Source organism: Indicator indicator, chromosome Z (assembly GCF_027791375.1).
Source record: "Indicator indicator isolate 239-I01 chromosome Z, UM_Iind_1.1, whole genome shotgun sequence".
Lineage (NCBI taxonomy): Eukaryota > Metazoa > Chordata > Aves > Piciformes > Indicatoridae > Indicator > Indicator indicator.
In genome coordinates, this window is record NC_072053.1 from 66,422,363 (window position 1) to 66,439,517 (window position 17,155).

The 17,155-nt window shown below is 40.7% G+C and overlaps 1 protein-coding gene across 2 annotated transcripts in view; it reads left to right on the forward strand.

Moving 5' to 3' along the window:
* The window catches only part of ZNF462 (zinc finger protein 462), a 57,131-nt gene extending 43,368 nt beyond the window's left edge, over positions 1 to 13,763 (forward strand). For both annotated transcript variants that reach the window (XM_054398077.1, XM_054398078.1), the window contains 4 exons: positions 4,721 to 4,944; positions 7,321 to 7,453; positions 12,288 to 12,402; positions 13,562 to 13,763. In XM_054398077.1, coding sequence (XP_054254052.1) covers positions 4,721 to 4,944; positions 7,321 to 7,453; positions 12,288 to 12,402; positions 13,562 to 13,763 — 674 coding nt within the window. The remainder of the gene's footprint in view (positions 1 to 4,720; positions 4,945 to 7,320; positions 7,454 to 12,287; positions 12,403 to 13,561) is intronic.
* Positions 13,764 to 17,155: the final 3,392 nt, after the last annotated feature.

The window sequence follows — 17,155 nt, forward strand, 5'->3', positions numbered from 1 at the left end:
AGATGGCCTGTAGCTGGAGGTCGCTATGCAGGTAGGTGAAGGGAAGAAGTGTGACTGTCTGGTTCTTCCTGGTCTTTGTGACAGGCAAGCTGGAGAATAGGACATGCAGAGGAGACTGTGAACTCGCTCTTTGCCTAGCAGAGGTGCTGCCCTTCAATTTAATCAGTTCAATGTAGTTATTTTCATTATTCCTTTCAGCACCACTACCATCACACATTTTCAAACACACTGGTATTTCCCAAGGCTGAATGAGATTTGCCAAAGTCATTGTTTTATCTACTTCAATATCCTTGGGACATTATTTTTATCTTTTAGCTAAAAGTTAGTCTCTTCTACTACAAATGGTGATTTTTGTATTCAAGTCCATGGGACCTGACGAGATGCACCCATGGGTGCTGAGAGAACTGGCAGATGAGGTTGCTAAACCCCTCTCTATTATATTCCAAAAGTCCTGGCAGTCTGGGGAAGTCCCCACTGATTGGAAAAGGGGAAACATTACTCCCATTTTCAAAAAGGGGAAGAAGGAAGAACCAGGGAACTACAGGCCAGTCAGTCTCACCTCTGTGCCTTGTAAGATCATGGAGCAGATTCTCTTGGAGGCACTACTGAGACAGAAGAAGAGTGAAGAGGTGATTGGGTACAGTCAGCATGGCTTCACCAAGGGCAAATCCTGCCTGACAAACCTGGTGGCCTTCTATCAACAGGTGACAACATTAATAGATGAGGGGAGAGCAACTGATGTCATTTACCTGGACCTGAGCAAAGCCTTCGACACTGTCCCACACCACATCCTGGTCTCCAAGCTGGTGACACATGGGTTTGATGGGTGGACCATGAGATGGATAAAGAACTGTCTTGATGGCTGCACCCAAAGAGTGGCTGTCAATGGCTCCATGTCCTAGTGGAGGCCAGTGACAAGTGGAGTCCCTCAGGGATCAGTCCTGGGACCAGTCTTTTTCAACATCTTTGTTGGTGCCATGGACAGTGGCATTGAGTGCACCCTCAGCAAGTTTGCTGATGACACCAAGCTGTGTGGTGCAGCAGACAGGCTGGAGGGAAGGGATGGCATCCAGAGGGACCTTGGCAGGCTGGAGAGGTGGGCACAAGCCAACCTCATGAGGTTCAACAAGACCAAGTGCAGGGTCCTGCATCTGGGTCGAGGCAATCCCAAGCACCAATCCAGGCTGGGCAGTGACTGGCTGGAAAGCAGCCCTGAGGAGAGGGACTTGGGGGTGCTGGTGGATGAGAAGCTCAACATGAGCTGTCAGTGTGCACTTGCAGCCCAGAAAGCCAACCAGATCCTGGGCTGCATCAAGAGAAGTGTGGCCAGCAGGTCAAGGGAGGTGATTCTCCTCCTCTACTCAGCTCTGGTGAGACCCCACCTGGAGTACTGTGTCCAGTTCTGGAGCCCCTGTTACAAGAGGGATATGGACATGCTGGAACGTGTCCAGAGAAGGGCCACGAGGATGATCAGAGGGCTGGAGCACCTCTCCTATGAGGACAGACTGAAAGAGTTGGTGCTGTTCTGTCTGGAGAAGAGAAGGCTCTGAGGTGACCTTATTGTGGCCTTCCAGTATCTGAAGGGGGCCTACAAGAAAGCTGGGGAGGGACTTTTTAGGCTATCAGGTGGTGATAGGACTTGGGGGAATGGAATAAAGCTGTAAGTGGGGAGATTCAGGCTGGACGTGAGGAAGAAGTTCTTCCCCATGAGAGTAGTGAGAGCCTGGAATGGGTTGTCCAGGGAGGTGGTTTGGGCCCCATTCCTGGAGGTGTTTAAGGCCAGGCTGGATGAGGCTGTGGCCAGCCTGATGTAGTGTGAGGTGTCCCTGCCCATGGCAGGGGGGTTGGAACTAGATGATCCTTGTGGTCCCTTCCAACCCTGACTGATTCTATGATTCTATGATTTTGTCCTTTCATTTGATAGAAATCACACCCACTTCTCTGGAACAGTAAATTCAAGATAAAAAAGTCAAGTAGTCAAACTCGTCTGCCTCCCCAAAAGTTTCATTGCTACATATCTTGATTCTTTGCGCATGGTTGTTTCTGGCGTTATTCCTTGTATGCTGATCTTCACTGATGTATGCAGAAGCCTTGTGCTGTACCAGCTTTTGGCTACTGGAATGCAAATCCTACATGTTCAGTGACTGTAGCTTGGATATGCACACAAATATGTGTAGTTTCACATCAAACATGACTAAATAATTGGTTTGTGTCTCAATTGTAGGACTGTTTTGTTTGTACTTGATTTACCTTTCAGGGAGGGAAATCACTTAATAATATGGTGTGTTGCTGAGTAAAGATTTTTCCTTACAACTAAGGACTGATGAGTCTCTGGCTCTTCAGTGCTTTGAGCACGAGAATGTATGTCTGCTTTGAGTTACTGTGCTGCATATACCCTAGTGCATTAATGGCCTTGCAGTTTAATCTCTGATCTGCCTTATGAGTAGCCCAAATATTTCAGTCTAATGGAATGACTGGATTTCTTAAACCAAGATGATGCTTTTTAGGCGGTTACTTTGTTGGCTTTTAAATTATACATCTTGCTATATTGTTCCACAATTCAGGACATCTTCTGTGGCATGTATGCAGTAGTGTTCATTGGTGAAGCTCACACTGGTGAGCTTTGAAGTAATACACCTTTTTTCAATTTGTGTATATGGCGTTATGATTTGTTGTCATTGTGTCAGTTGCCCAGATAAGTGCATTCTAAATGTATAATTAAATAAACAAAGCTTTATAGGGGCAAGCTGAACCTCCAAAAGTTCTGCATCCAGATAACCCTGCAAGTTCCAAAATCACTGCTTGGAGGAAGCTCACTGACATGAATACCTCATGAATACACCGCTTTCTGCCAAAAGTGATATCCTTCAGGATAAAATTGGTGTTTACATTTATTTTGCTTTCTCTGGGTACTCTGGGAAGCGTGTGTGTGATTGTGACTTAATAGATTTTGCTAATGTGACTTAGGGAATGCTGCATTACTCCAGTCTGGTAGATACGAAGTTTTATGCCATTCCATGTTTCAACTTTCATAATGCGTGCCAAGTGCTACAAGAAAAGTGAATTTTTAAGTGTTTAAAGTAGTATTTCTGGTTTCGAAAATTTCACCAGACTTTTCCACTCTTGAAACCATCTGCTTACTTATTTCAGTGAGTTGAAAAGCCCACAGCTGCAACAACCTTGTAAGTCTTCATATGACCTTAGAATCAACAGCTTTGTATACCCTTTCCTATTAGATCCTTTTCTCCCCTTTCCCTGCTCTGAATGGCCACAGCTTTCTGTGTTTATAGCTTGAGAATCTGTTGCTGCGGTTTCTTTGGTTTGTTGGGGTTTTGTTTTCTGTGTTTTTTTTTTTTTTTTTTAAAGCGTAGATTTGGGGCAAACTTCTTCTTTTTTGAAGGGTCCAGAGAGGAAGTTAGGAGATGGAATAACTTTCGTGTTCAGTGGGAAGCTGACCAGGATGAAATATTTTGCTGGTCTGTAGAAAGAGTCTTGTAAGCAGTGGTGTCATGTCCGTTGGCCAGAAGCAAATGAACAGTGGAGCTTTTGCCACCCTTCAGAAACTCTAATGCAGTTTGTGTTTCTGTAGTTATCTTTGGATGTGATATTACTGTCTTGACTAAAGAAAAGGGCCCACTGGCTGAGATCCATATGTGGATTGCCATGTCTGATATTCCCCTAGCCTTCACGTCTGCCATCTGAGATTCAAACCTGCGTTTTTTTGTTCATTTGTTTTAATCTGTCATGAGATATGAACCTGAATGAGGAGGATCGAACTTCTTCTTTAATTATTGGTCTATAAGGAGTCACAATGCTCAGTTTCACTATTCTAGTTTTAAAAAAAAACAGTTGGGAAACAAAAGCCCATAATGAGGGTCTTCTGGCAACCGTCATTCGAGGGGTCAAACTTTGAGTTTCCCTTGTGCACACAACTCAGGAAACCACTGTGGATGAGTGTTACACACATTGGATTCTGGCTGTGTCAAATTAATTGCTGCTCTGTTAAACATGAGAGCTTTGTTTCAGAAGTAGAGAGTTTAAAACCTCAGCAAGAGCATTTTGAGTACATGCCTATATCCATGATCTGAACTGTGCAAAATGTGACATGACATGCATACAGATTTTGAATTTGAGCTTTCTGAAAGCTGTGGGTGTGTTGAGAAGTTTCTACCTCTGTATGAAGTACAAAGCCTTTTCTAGGAAAAATTACAGCCTTACCCTCTCAGGCTCCAGAAAGCAGCTTTACCTGTGATGGTAAGGATACCAGCTCTGACTTTTTCAGAGGGTGATACATTGGGAAGCATCCTGCATCCTCTCTGTTTCTAGCATCTGTTCCTGGCTGCTCACAAATACTGAACCAAAATGAACTTTTGGTCTGTCTTGTTTAATGGTTTTGTTTGGTATTCTTAGGCTCTGTTACTCTGACTTACAAATAGATAGAATCTCATTTGCCCTCTATTCCCATGCTCTTCATCCCATAAGCAGCTACATTTCTGAGGACACCTGCATTTGTAACCTTGGATGATTAACCCTGTGATGGCAGGAAGAATTGTTGTCTTGTGGGTTTTTTTGTGTTGGTGCAGCTTAGCTCCTATTCCTATTCAGATGAACTGCCTACCCATATATCAGATCCTGTTCCATGTGTATGGAACCAAACTGTTGTCTTGCAGGCCCGGTATTTCATGAAATTTGTTAAGTGAACATTGTCCTGTCCCTACAGAAGAGCGGGTCGTTCCTATTGAAGTCTGCCGTTCCAAACTGTCCAAGTACTTGCAGGGGATTGTTTTCCGTTGTGATAAGTGTACCTTTACCTGCTCCAGTGATGAGAGCTTGCAGCAGCACATAGAGAAGCACAATGAACTGAAACCTTACAAGTGTCAACTCTGCTACTATGAGACCAAACACACAGATGAGCTGGACACTCACCTTCGAGATGAGCACAAGGTAATATCCACATAGTTTTTATTTGTAGCAGTCTACTCTTTGCAAGTGCTGAGTAATTTTATTTCCGTGTCAGCTCTGAGTAGCCAACTTGCCGTTTGGTTTTTTTTCTCTCCATCCCTAAATCTGTAAATTAAGCCCATGTAAGGTTTCACTTCCTCTGTTTTCTATTATTTCTCTCTCTCTCTTTTTAATTGTTTAGAAACCCAAAATTGAGGGTTTCTAAAGATGTTCAGATTCATCAGAATTGGCAGACTGTGGTATGCAGTGTGTGATTATCTGGAAAAGGCAGTTGTCTATGCTAGATGTATTTAAAGAGGCAAAAAGGGAGTTGTGAAATGATAGTAATGCTTTATGATTCAGCTTCTCTAAAAATGGGAACATTCCAAACATAAGACTGCTCTGGCAACTTCAGCAGCAGGGCATGCCATGAGTGTTGTAATAACATAGAGGGCAATACATTGCTTTTTACTTTTAACAAGGGAAATATAAAGCACAAGCATAAACAGGTCCTAAATTAAGATTTACTTTGGAGTTCTTCTGGAGTGCTTGAGTGTATGTAGATCTGATCCAATCTTTGAGATGTCATTAAAGGGTCTCCACAGTCTGTTAGCTTTGCATTTCTATAACTGAGAGCCAAGTAACTGAAAGACACTTAAATTACAGAACTGAGATATGTTTTGGGGTATTTGTCAGTGCTTCCTTGTTATTTCCAGAGGATGCAGCTGTATGTCTTCACCTGTTGCAGCTGCGTTAACCAGGTCCTCAGTGGAAACTCACTCTTACTTCACTGACTGAATGACACTTTCTATGTTGACAGTATTAGTAGCAGAAGCCCCAGTGGGACTTCTAACACTTAAAAAAATATTTGGCTGTCTTCTAAAAACAATCTCTGCAAACTTTTGTTGGCCTGCTATGCCTGCCTGTCCTCTCCTTTATTATTTCTGGAGATTCTTCTGCAGTTCATGTGCTACGTGAGATGCTCCATGCCTCCTAGTCACCACAGCAAGACACTTGGCATACCCAGAGTGCATTGTTCCACATAATTTTGACAGTGTATCAGGCTGGGAAGATTATTCCCTTACTCAGCTCTCCCTTGCAATCCAGACTGGCAGTGATGATGCCAGCAGTTTAGGGTACCTTTTCTCCATCTCTCTTTAGTAATTTGTATCTCACTAATTTGTATACGAGTTCTGGGCTCATATATTCAGGTGAAATACTGCACCTTAAAGAGCTCCTGTGCATGAGCCATGTTGAATTAAATGCCTTGCATGTGGTCTTCTTTGTTGAAATCTCAGTTAAGTCAGAGAACTTTGTCGCAGCTGTCTGTACGGAGTAGTTCTAGGAATCTGCATACCACTGCCTTTAGGATAGTTTGGAGACATACTACAGTCAAAATCACTTCTTAGTTTCATTCACATTCATGATTCCATAGAGAGATAAAGTAGTCAGTGGGTGTTGATATTTCGTTCAGCGTCTTGCAGGAGGTGTTGTACTGATTCCTCTCTCTCCATCCTCTCTGCCTCTCTAGCTGAGTGCCTTTGCAGCTGGAGGACTGTCACATTGCATGAAAGATGAATCCAAAAATCTCTCCAGCAGTGATGAATGAACTCGGGGGGCACTTGTCATCAAACAACCATTAGCCCTAGTGTTCTGGTCATGCTCCATGCTCTTTGCCTCTACTGTAAATCTGGACTGTTCCTCTGCTGTTTCTGTTGGATGTGGTAGATTTCCTGACTTCCATGCCCTAAGCTACTCCTTTTATACTGCTGCTACGAGCTGTTAAATAGCTGGTACATTTCACCCTAGGGTTAGCTGAATTTGACTGCTGGGTGAAGTGCTCCCATTATAGTCTGTGTATCAGTTTGCAAAGTACTTTGCAGCCTTTCACAATGAAAATTGATCTCCTATTAATGAATGAAAGTGTATGTGGCACACAGGCAGGCATGTGCTTAGTAAAAGACCCATCCTTTCATGAATGAAGTAGATTACACCAGCCACTGTGGATGAGCAATAGCGGTGTTTCATCACAGTCATTGAATGGACTCATAATATGAGAAAACAACTTCAAGTGTTTTGTATTTCTTGGATTTTTAAGTTGTTGGTTTTTTTTTAATACATCAAAACTAGTAAGAAATCATCAGGAGGGTTCGCTGAACATCATTAAATTTTGACAACCAAACCCAAGAAATGCAGAATAAACAACAGAAGAGGAATCACTGGCATTGAAAATAAATTAGTGTTAACTTGATTAGTTGATGCGTGTCACCTCTAGCTGAGCAGGCTTTGGGGTGTACTTGATTTTGTTTTGCATCTGTGATGATTTTTCTGATTAGCTGAGGATTCTGCTGATTGCTGACAAAAGCGTTTCTTTCAAAGGTGAGCCGTAATTTTGAGCTGGTTGGACGGGTTAACTTAGACCAGTTGGAACAAATGAAGGGGAAAACAGAAAGCTCCAGCAGTGATGAAGAAGAAAAAGAAGATGAATTAAGTCCTGAGGCTGAAGAGAGAGGTCAGTGCTTTTTGCCTTTTTTTTTTTTTTTTTGGCACTGTGCAACATGCTCCATCAGTCCACCAAGCAAGGTCAGCTGTTGACTCTGTAGCACATTCCTGTAGAGTCATGCAGACATGCCAGCAGAATCAGAATGGAGCTTTTATGAAGACACTGCTCCTGGGGGAATCTTGTGTTTCTTATCCTTATTACAGTTTTTCTGTCTATTAAGAAATATCTACTATGAGAAAATACAGATAGGATTTGTGACTTACTTGCCCGTGTAGATAACTTCTATAAGGTTTTGGAAAACTACACAAACTAAGTGTTTCAGTAGTCTGTTAGATTTTCTGTTTTAGTAACCAGTTCTCAGCTTTTAATTTGGCTTTGTTAAGTGAGGGGTGAAGAGGTTGTGGATAACCTTTTTCATGGGCTGCTATTAACCCTGTGCTCAGAATCCCTCGTCAGACAGTACCAGTCCTGTTGCAGTTGCTGCAGTTGACAGATCTGTTGCTGGAGTAGATCCATGCCCCACGTGTGCTGTTGCAGATTTAAGTATGTGCCTGGTTTCATATCTAAGAGTAATACCCCAGAATTTGGCAAAGCTGGGCCATGTGCTGGCTCATGATCTTGGTTTGGTCAAAGTTACTCATCAGGGAAGAAATCTCTATAAACTTCCTAGCTTATGGTGGGACAGGAAGGCAAGTTGGTTTAGTATGCATCGGGACTGAGATCATTTGCCATCAGCAGGTGTTTCTGGTAAACGAAGATCCACCAATCTGGCCTGCCAAAGAGCTGAAGGAGGGAGTCTTATGAAGACAAGACAGCCCTGCTTTGTCTGAAACTGGTGAAACAAGGCTGAAATAACAAACACTCAACTTCAATGAATTCATATCAGAGCAAGTCCTTGCTGGGACATTTGAAAGAGGGGCAAACATTAATTTTACAAAATAGTTGCACTAAGAGTCCTGGCTCAGAGACAGGCAGGCCCTGGGATCTTACCTGTGACATGACAACCTTCCAACAACCTTCCCAGGTTATTGCAGTATCTGGTGTAAACCCTGTTGTTTAGTTGCTCTGGTGCACAATTCATCAGTCAAACACAGTATATACCCAATTCTAGTATCTTTAGACCTGTGAAGCCTGAGTGTTGGGTTCCTGGAGTCACCCTGATGACTGCAGTTAGCCAAGTTCTGTATACTTTAAATAAAGGTACACCACCATGTTTTTCCTCCTGAATTTCCAGCTTTCAAACTCAATCACAAGATGTTCACAAAAGACACTGACACAAAAGGCATCTTTTCAGATGTTGAAAATTTCTGATTTCTGGTTTCACAGGTTGTTTACAGAACAGGAAGAAGCACAGATCATGTTCATTACCTTTTAATAGCAAGACCCCAGCATCTTGGGTTTTGCTTAGTGACCCCTCAGCATAAATTGAGTCTACAGTTACCACCATCACTCAAGTGTGGTTAGTGATAGCTTTTATTTAAGTGAGGAAGGAAGCAAGTTGGATAGGTAACCATTTGTGTTTTAATGAAAAATATCCTTCACAAGGTCTTGGGCAGAGCAGTAGAAAAATCAGAGAATGACCTAAACAGATGTTTGTTCTGTACTTCTGGGTGTCTATTTGAGAAAAGCTTCAACCCTCAGAGTTTCATGGCTGGAACAATGATTATGTAATGTAATGATCTGACTAAAGGACCAGCTCACCTCAGTTGTGGATGTAGCAGGCTGATTAATACTTGGTATAGGCCCAGAGCAAGCAGGGGATGAAGAGTCACACTGTCTTTTTGAGGATTACCTTGCCATTACATAACAAACTCAGCTGCTGAAGTGAACTTCGAAGCTATAGTATCTAGACCAAGAAAACAGTGCTGACAGGCCTTTAAGTGCACCGTGAGAAGGGGCACAGCCCAAGGTGAAGTTCACTGTTTAAACTGACTTTAGGTTGCACTGTGAAAATGAAAATACACTGCTTTCTGTTTTGCAGATTTAGATTTGTGGGGATAAGGGTTATCCCCATGGTTCATAGAATCAAGAGTTAAGCAAAGGATATCTAATTTTTATTTTGTACTTTTTTCAGTTGTACCTGTGGGTTTTTTAATCTGTGACTGGCTAAAATTACATCTTCATGCTTGTTCAAATGGCCAATCAAAAAAATTAATACGTATTTCCAAGTGTGTTTTGCAGCTGTTTTTTCCTAACTGATTTGTAGTGTCAGTGTTTCACTGCTGTTATATTTTTTTCCTTTTTAATCTATTACTGTTTACAGTGTAGGTAGAAAATGCATAAAACCCATATGCCTACTGCAGTAAGGATATTTAGAGAAGATCCAGGTGTATTGTCTGTATTTTTCTAGGCAAGTTGTGAATTACAATGTAAGTTGCAAGATGCAAAGTAGACTTCTGAAAAAATGTCCCAATGAGAGAGACTCTGTGTTCCAACTATCTGGAAGCAAATGCTGCCTGCACCTTCTGAAGTCTGTCACTTTGGCAGAACCAGGGATTTCTTCTTAATAGCTACCTAGATTCACCATCTTGACTTCAGGCTGGTATGCACAGTACTTGAGGTGCAAAGAGGAGTGTATTGCTACTCCAAATGGGCTGTTGGACAGTGGACCAAACAAAGGCAATTGCCCATATGAACAGACAAGGTTGGGCATCAAGCTCAGTGAAGCTGAACAACTATCATGAATGGGAAAGGAGAGAAGCCATTGTCTGCTGGTAAAGGATAGGAGAGAATGTATTGACTAAGGAAGAAGAGTAAGGGAGAAAAACAGAGTGTCTGGTATAAATCATGCAAAGAACAGCTTCCCTTGGTAGGGACTACATCCCAAGAGGGACTGTGTATCTTTACTGACTTCTATATCTTGGTCTCAGTAAAAAATGGAATTTAGAGGCTGTTTTCCGACAGTGGTTGAAAACAAATGTCCATGGGTGCTTGCATGTGCGATGCAGGAAAATCTCAAGAGAGGTCAGGTGTCTGTGCAGTCTCTTACCTTTCTTTTGCAAGCCCCGGAGAGGAGCGGCTTCTGCTAGTACTCAGGGAAGTAGTCCAGATTCACAGCCCTAGAAGCTAAACTGCTTGGGAAGTAGGGTGAACAAGACTGTGTTTTCTGAAGCAGTGATGGATTTACTAGAGTAGCACTTGCTAATCTTTTGACTTGCAAGTACAAATCATGGACCAGTTTGGTTTGGGACATCTAAAGATCATACAGTCCAACCTACCTGCCATGGGCAGAGACGTCATTCACTGTATCAGAACGCTTAAAGCCCCATCCAAACTGACATTGAATACTTACAGGGATGGGGCATGCACAACTTCTCTAGGCAACCTGTTCCTGTGTCTGAAGACCTTTATCTTAAAAAATTTCTTCCTTGTGTCTGATATAAAACTCTTCTCAGTTTAAAAACATCACCCCATGCCCTGTCACCAAGGCCCCACTAAAAGGTCTCTCTCCATAAGCCCCCTTTAAGAAGTCAGAGTCCACAAGATCTCCTCAGCACCTTCTCTTCTCTGGGCTGAACACCACCAACTCCACTCTGATTGAACAGAATATGCTCCAAGCTGCATATCTGTTCTCTGCAGAGGCCCAGAATAAACTTCCTATTGTGTACTGTAACATGTGTGTTCTTGTACAGAAAGTGTGTTCTTGTACAGAAGGTGTGTTCTTGTGCAGAGCAACAGCATCTGCCTCTAAAATTTTGGCCACTATAACTATTTGTTCCATGACTAGTCCGTATGTTGCAATGTGTTTATAAATTTGTACCATACATATATAAGGAATTAAAATCCAGATCATATAAGGCCTTTTTTTTTTTTTTTTTTAGAGAAAAGAGGCAAAAAAATGATGTTTAAAAACATTCCTTATAGAACTTCAGTAACGGCTAACTAGTGAGAAATGTGTCCTTAAATATATCTTTACACAACCTACATAAAGATAATAGGGAACGTTTGGGCAATAGTAAGTTTATAGGCTTATTCTGAAATGAGTAAATCTGAGATTGAAGAACTCAGGTGAGCAAAGATCAAAACCAAAATGAATCAAAGTCCCTCTTATTTTATTATGTAGTTTGGGAGGAGTCAGAAAGACGTTCTATTGATTTCTTGCTTAAGATCATCCCTGCTAAGGAATGTATGTTTTGAGCAGATGGTGCTGTCTAATTTTCAGTGAAAGAATCAAGTGAGATAGTCCATGCAATTATTTTTAATGGCTTATGTGGTGATCTTCTTAATTTGTGAGAAAATGTTTCAGCTTTTCTTAAAGCTGGCCTGTTCACTTGGAGCTTGGCTTTCCGAAATACCACTTCATGAGCTGCCAGTGACTTCACTTGTTATTACTAGATGCTTGACACTTCTGCAAATGAGGCCCAAAGTCTTTTGTATAAAAGATTAGGATGGGATGAAACACCTATGCAGTTAAGATGCAAGACTTAACCCGGGAAACCTCCTTATGAAGGGATATCTATTTATTTTGAGCATCACATATTAAATATACCAAATCCTTGCTTCCTAGAATTTGTATTACCCATTCAAAAATTACCAATGGGCTTTAGTGGGTTTCTTTTGTTTGCTTTTAAGCCATTTCAGCCCTAAACTAACTTTGGTTTTGAATTAAAACTGCACAGTCTCATGTTTTTAAATAAAGGAACATTGAGTAGTAACTCATTGCCCTTATTTGCAAAGATGCTTTAAGGCTTAAAATGAGATTTGTCACTTTTAATGTCGCTTTGTTACAGGGAAGGTGCATTTTCACAAACCGAATTACTTGAGTCATGCAGTAGAGGGGACCAGAGCAGGCACTTCTTGACCTGACACTTCTAAATTTACAGACTATGCTGTCGTTTTCCAGATTCCATGATGTTTCCTGACAGTGGTGCTCCAGAGAAACGTTTCCCATGTGAATTCTGTGGACGATCATTTACAGAAGGCTCTGAGTGGGAGCGACATGTGCTGAGACATGGCATGTAAGTTCCCTCACATTCCTTTACCAGACAATCAAAACTCAACAGTAGATCTCCATGCATTTCCTCTGCCCCAGTCCACACCTCCCAAAAAGCCTTGTGATGAAGGCAAACACTTTTATGAAGAACACTTCTACCGCAAAAGTGGGCGTAGCCATCAGATGTCACTGCATGGGAAGTTCCTGTCATTCTTTTTTTAGCTCCAGTCCTTGGGGTGACTGTAGACTGTAGAGTTTAAATTTGTTTGTGATTCTAAAATTTAAGAATGTTCCAGGGTGAATACCACATGGCCAGGATTAACTTTACCTGAATGCTTTGTGGGTTTTGCTTGTTAGCAGAGCAGTATATACAATTATATGGAGTATTTGAGGAAGGAGCTGGGTTTCTTTTTAACTTTTATTATTACATCTCTTTTGCATGCTTGCAGCTAGACTTGCACTGTGCAGAGAAATGTCAAAATCTTTTAAGGAGGTAGAATTGTTTGTAGAATTGTTTTGAATGCACTCCTTCTAAAACGTATGTAGTGAAATTCAGTAGGTTATCTTCATAGGGAAGATCTGTGCTTTTCTAGAGCAGTTTGCACATTGCAAGGTGATAAACATCACAGATGAGATAGCCATCTCTGAAGCCATCATTTCTCTTTTCTGACCACATCAAAGAATAAATTTCATTCAAGGCTACTGACTTGCAGGAGATACTTGAATATCATACTGTAGGTTAACTGTAAAGGGATGAGAAACGCTTCTCTTACTCAACTGTGTCTGCCTAAATATGAGTGCTTGAAATGTTGCAACCTATAAAACATTTTATCAGATCATTAAGTCTTTGGGAAGGTATTTTTTTCCCATGCTTTTGTTTGATGCCATGTTTACATCTCTGGTTTACAAGGGACTGGGGAAGGGGAAATAATCTTCTAAAAGTCAGAACAGTCGCTCTCTTATCTGTCCCAGTGCAGAGCAGTTTGTTTTCAAAACTAGAATATCATGGGTCCCACTGGTAGCTTCGTTCCACTGCCTCTGCTTTTGAGCATGGAGTATCATGGCTGCTTGCATTGGCCTTTCTACAAAGTGGTCTGATTTTCTCTCTCATGTGATGTGCACAGATTGGCTTTGCTGTTCCCTGTATTGACTGTGTTTCTGTTTTCTGCCTCTTGGCTTCCCAGGGCACTGAACGAAAGCAAGCACAGGATCAGTGAGGACAGCCAGCCAAAGGAGGACATAGAAGAAACTGTTAGCGCACTGCCAGAAGAAAAAGAAGGCATCGAGGCAATGGTGGTGGACTATTCCCACAGCAGTGAAACAGCAGTCAGTGTGGTAGCTGCTGACAAACCTCACCAAGACAACTCGGAGGCCAAAAATGAATAAGCATTTGGTGTGATTCTAATCAAGCTACTTGAACAGTGATGAATGGGGTGGGATGGGTGGGAGGGGTGGGCAGAAGAAAGAAATGAAGCTGCTTTTAGGACTGAATGATCTATTTTCAAAGCACTGGTACCTGTGTGAGTGTGTGTGTATTAAAGTTATTTAAGTGATGGAATAAGTGGATCCATTACATCACTGCATCTTTTCTTCTGGATCTTGACAATGGGAAGTTACATTCATCTTGGACTAATGAAGCAACTCCCCGTATTCCTACATTACACATCGTGCTTTGCAGTGGAGACTTGGATTGTTTGTGAATGGAAGCATCGTGAGCATGGAAGAAGTGGGAGGGGGACAACTTTTCAACGCACAAATTTGTGTGCGTTTTTCTAGTTTTAATACATAACGCTTTTCCAGACTGAATGCAACTGCTTTAGAAAAGAAAAAAAAAAAAAGGGGTGGGGAAAAAAAAAAGAGAAAAAAAAAAAAAAACAAGAAAAAAACGAGCAACAAACAAGCAAGCAAACAAACAAAAAAGACAGAAACTGCTTTGCGTAAAACAGTCACCTGTTTCCTAGTACCTCAGAATTAACCAAGGGAAATCTCTGCATTTGTCAGTACTACCTGCTGTTGTTGTGGTTAAATGTAGAGAGACTGCTGGGCAAGGTGGTGAATGGAGGAAAAAAAAAAAAGTTTTAAAGAAAGGAAAACAAATTGTGCTTAAAATCCCAGTGTGGGTTTTATTTCTTAAAATACTGTGATTTTTTTAATTATTTTAGTAAAAAAAAAAACAAAAAAAAAAGAGAGAGAGAGAGACTTTAATTCCTAGATAACTGTTTGTGAATTGTCATACTTTATTCCAGGTAAGCTGTTTGTTAGTATTCAGTTATAATTTTAGTATTTGATAGATTTCATGTGACTGATTGTGCAGTTTTGTTTGCCACATGTTTATTTTCTATCAGCCTGAGGTATTACAAATACAGCACAATTAAGTTTCTCATGTAAAATGAGTATTTCTTTTTGAGGGGGGGGACAGGGAAAGGAGACTAGATCTTGTGAATAGAATTTTTTTTGTTGTCGTTGTTGTTAATTTTAAACATGGAAATAACAAAAAGGTTTTAACTTTTTTTTTTAAAGAAAAAAAGAAAAAAAAAACAAAAACAAAACAAAACAACTAAAGAACCAAACTTACAGCACAGCTATGCAGCTCGCGGGCCAAACACGTAGGTCCTCATAACCATTCTGTTGCTTGTCATATTAACATCTATCAGTCTCACACCAGTAACTTTTTGTTAAGATTGGCTGCCTTTCTTTTCTTCCGTCTGTGGTGTGCATGTTTTCTTTTTGTTTTAGTGTGGTGGGAGGGAGGGGTATCTGTTAACACATCTTTTTGAAAGCGGAGATGAAATAGTTACATATGACTGAGCCTGGAGAACTACATTTACTCGATTCAAGATGGAGTTGCTAAGTTTTTCCCCTCCTCCGTAGCTTTTTAGCACGAGGGGAGCAGTGTAGAATGAGTAGGAACCTGCATACCTAAGGGCTGATCCTGCACTACTTCTTGGGTGAAAAGCCTTCCTGACTCAGCAGAAATCTTGCCTGAGCAGTGAATACAGGATCTGGTACCCATGGTATGTTCTGATTGTGAACAAATAAACAAACAAAAACACAAAAAAAAAAAGAACAAGAAAAAAAAACGCAAAAAACCCATAAACAAACGAAAAAAAAAAAAAAAAAACAAACCAAAAAAAAAAAGAGACAGAAAAAAAAGGAAAAAAAAAAAAAAAGAAAAAAGTTTCTTTCCAAAAAGTAGAAAGTACTTGACTGAAACCTAGTTTTAGAACTGCATGTGTCTTCGTTTGTTTTTTTTGTTTTAGAGGGGTTTGGGGGAGGGGGAGGGGGTAACATAGGAAGCTGCTGAGGAAACGGTGTCCTAGAGAGCTTCACATAAAATTGTTGGCAAAAATGTTGCATTTGTGGAATAAGTGCTACTTGAGAAGCATGGTGTTTTGCTTTTGGGGATTCATCACTTGTGTGTTAGGGGGATTCTTTTGATTTTTTTTTTTTTACTTCTTTTTTGTTTTCTTTTAGTTTTGAAGTAGGGAGGGAACGTCATAGAAAAACACATTGGAGGGACAAGTATAAATACACATTTTGTGTCTGTATTTGTTTTTTAATTGGCCTCATTTCAAGTGTATTTAAACAGTTCCATACCTGGATTGGGTGTTTGTAATGGTTACCAAAAATGAAAAAAAGAAAAAAAAAAGAAAAAAAAAAGAAATAATGATTGTGACATGCTTTTATCACTACTTTATTTTTCAAATAACATGTAAATATTGTAATCCATTGGATTTTGTTTTGCTAACCTGTTAATAAAAAATATGGGACCATTATCCTTTTAACAAGCCTAGAATGTCATATTTTTTTTTCATTTTTTTTTTTCATTTCCCAAAAATGTATACCTGATATATTGTGGACACACATTTTAGATGCATTATGATTCTGTTGACTGTAATGACATAGAATTGAAAGTAACATTTTTTTCATTGTTTAATTTATACAGAGGACTTTTTCAGAGTTTGACAGAAGGAAATAATAGCAAAATGCTAACCCATTGGCTTCAGCACTCGGTATTTCCTCATTTTAAAATTACTGCTTACTGATGGGGGATAGGAAGGGGATACTGAACTGTTGCACTGACGGGTTTGTTTTTTTTAAAAAAAACAAAACAATGAAAATTAATAAAAACTTTTTAAGAGTGTGCGCTTGTGTTTGTGTCATTTTGTTTTGTCTGCTCTGGTGATAAGTCTGTGTAAGTGACTGGTTCTGCAGTTTGCAGTTCTGGGAAGGCAAAAAAGCACCCTTCTTCCCCTCTAATACTCCCTCCCTTCTCTCTCAACCCCTCCACATCCCCCCTGGCTTTTACAGTGGGTATTTGTTTTTCACCCGAGGTGGGGGGAAGGGGGATGTCTATTACTTCCTTCAGCTCACACAGATCCTCCACATGTCCAAAGAATGCCTTGATATCCATTATCCTACCATCCACTAGGCAGTCAAGGGCATTCTGTGAAGGTCTGCTGACTGTTCCTGGACCCAAACATAGAAATCAAGGAATTTTGCAGGCTGTCCTGAATGATCAAAGTAGGTGGAGACCAGCTGTTATTTGAAGTATCAGCTCAATATCTTTATGAGCTGGAATACTGTCTGCTCCATTATCTGATGGAGGGCCCAGCATGGAGGCTGTCACTAACTGGAGTTGAACACAGACCCAGTAAGATGGAGGAGAAGGCATTATTTTTACCTCTTTCTCCACTGAAAACTGAAAATGATGCTTCTGGTGTTTTGTTAGATTTTTTTTTCTTTTTTATAAATGCACTTTCAGATGATCTGAGAGT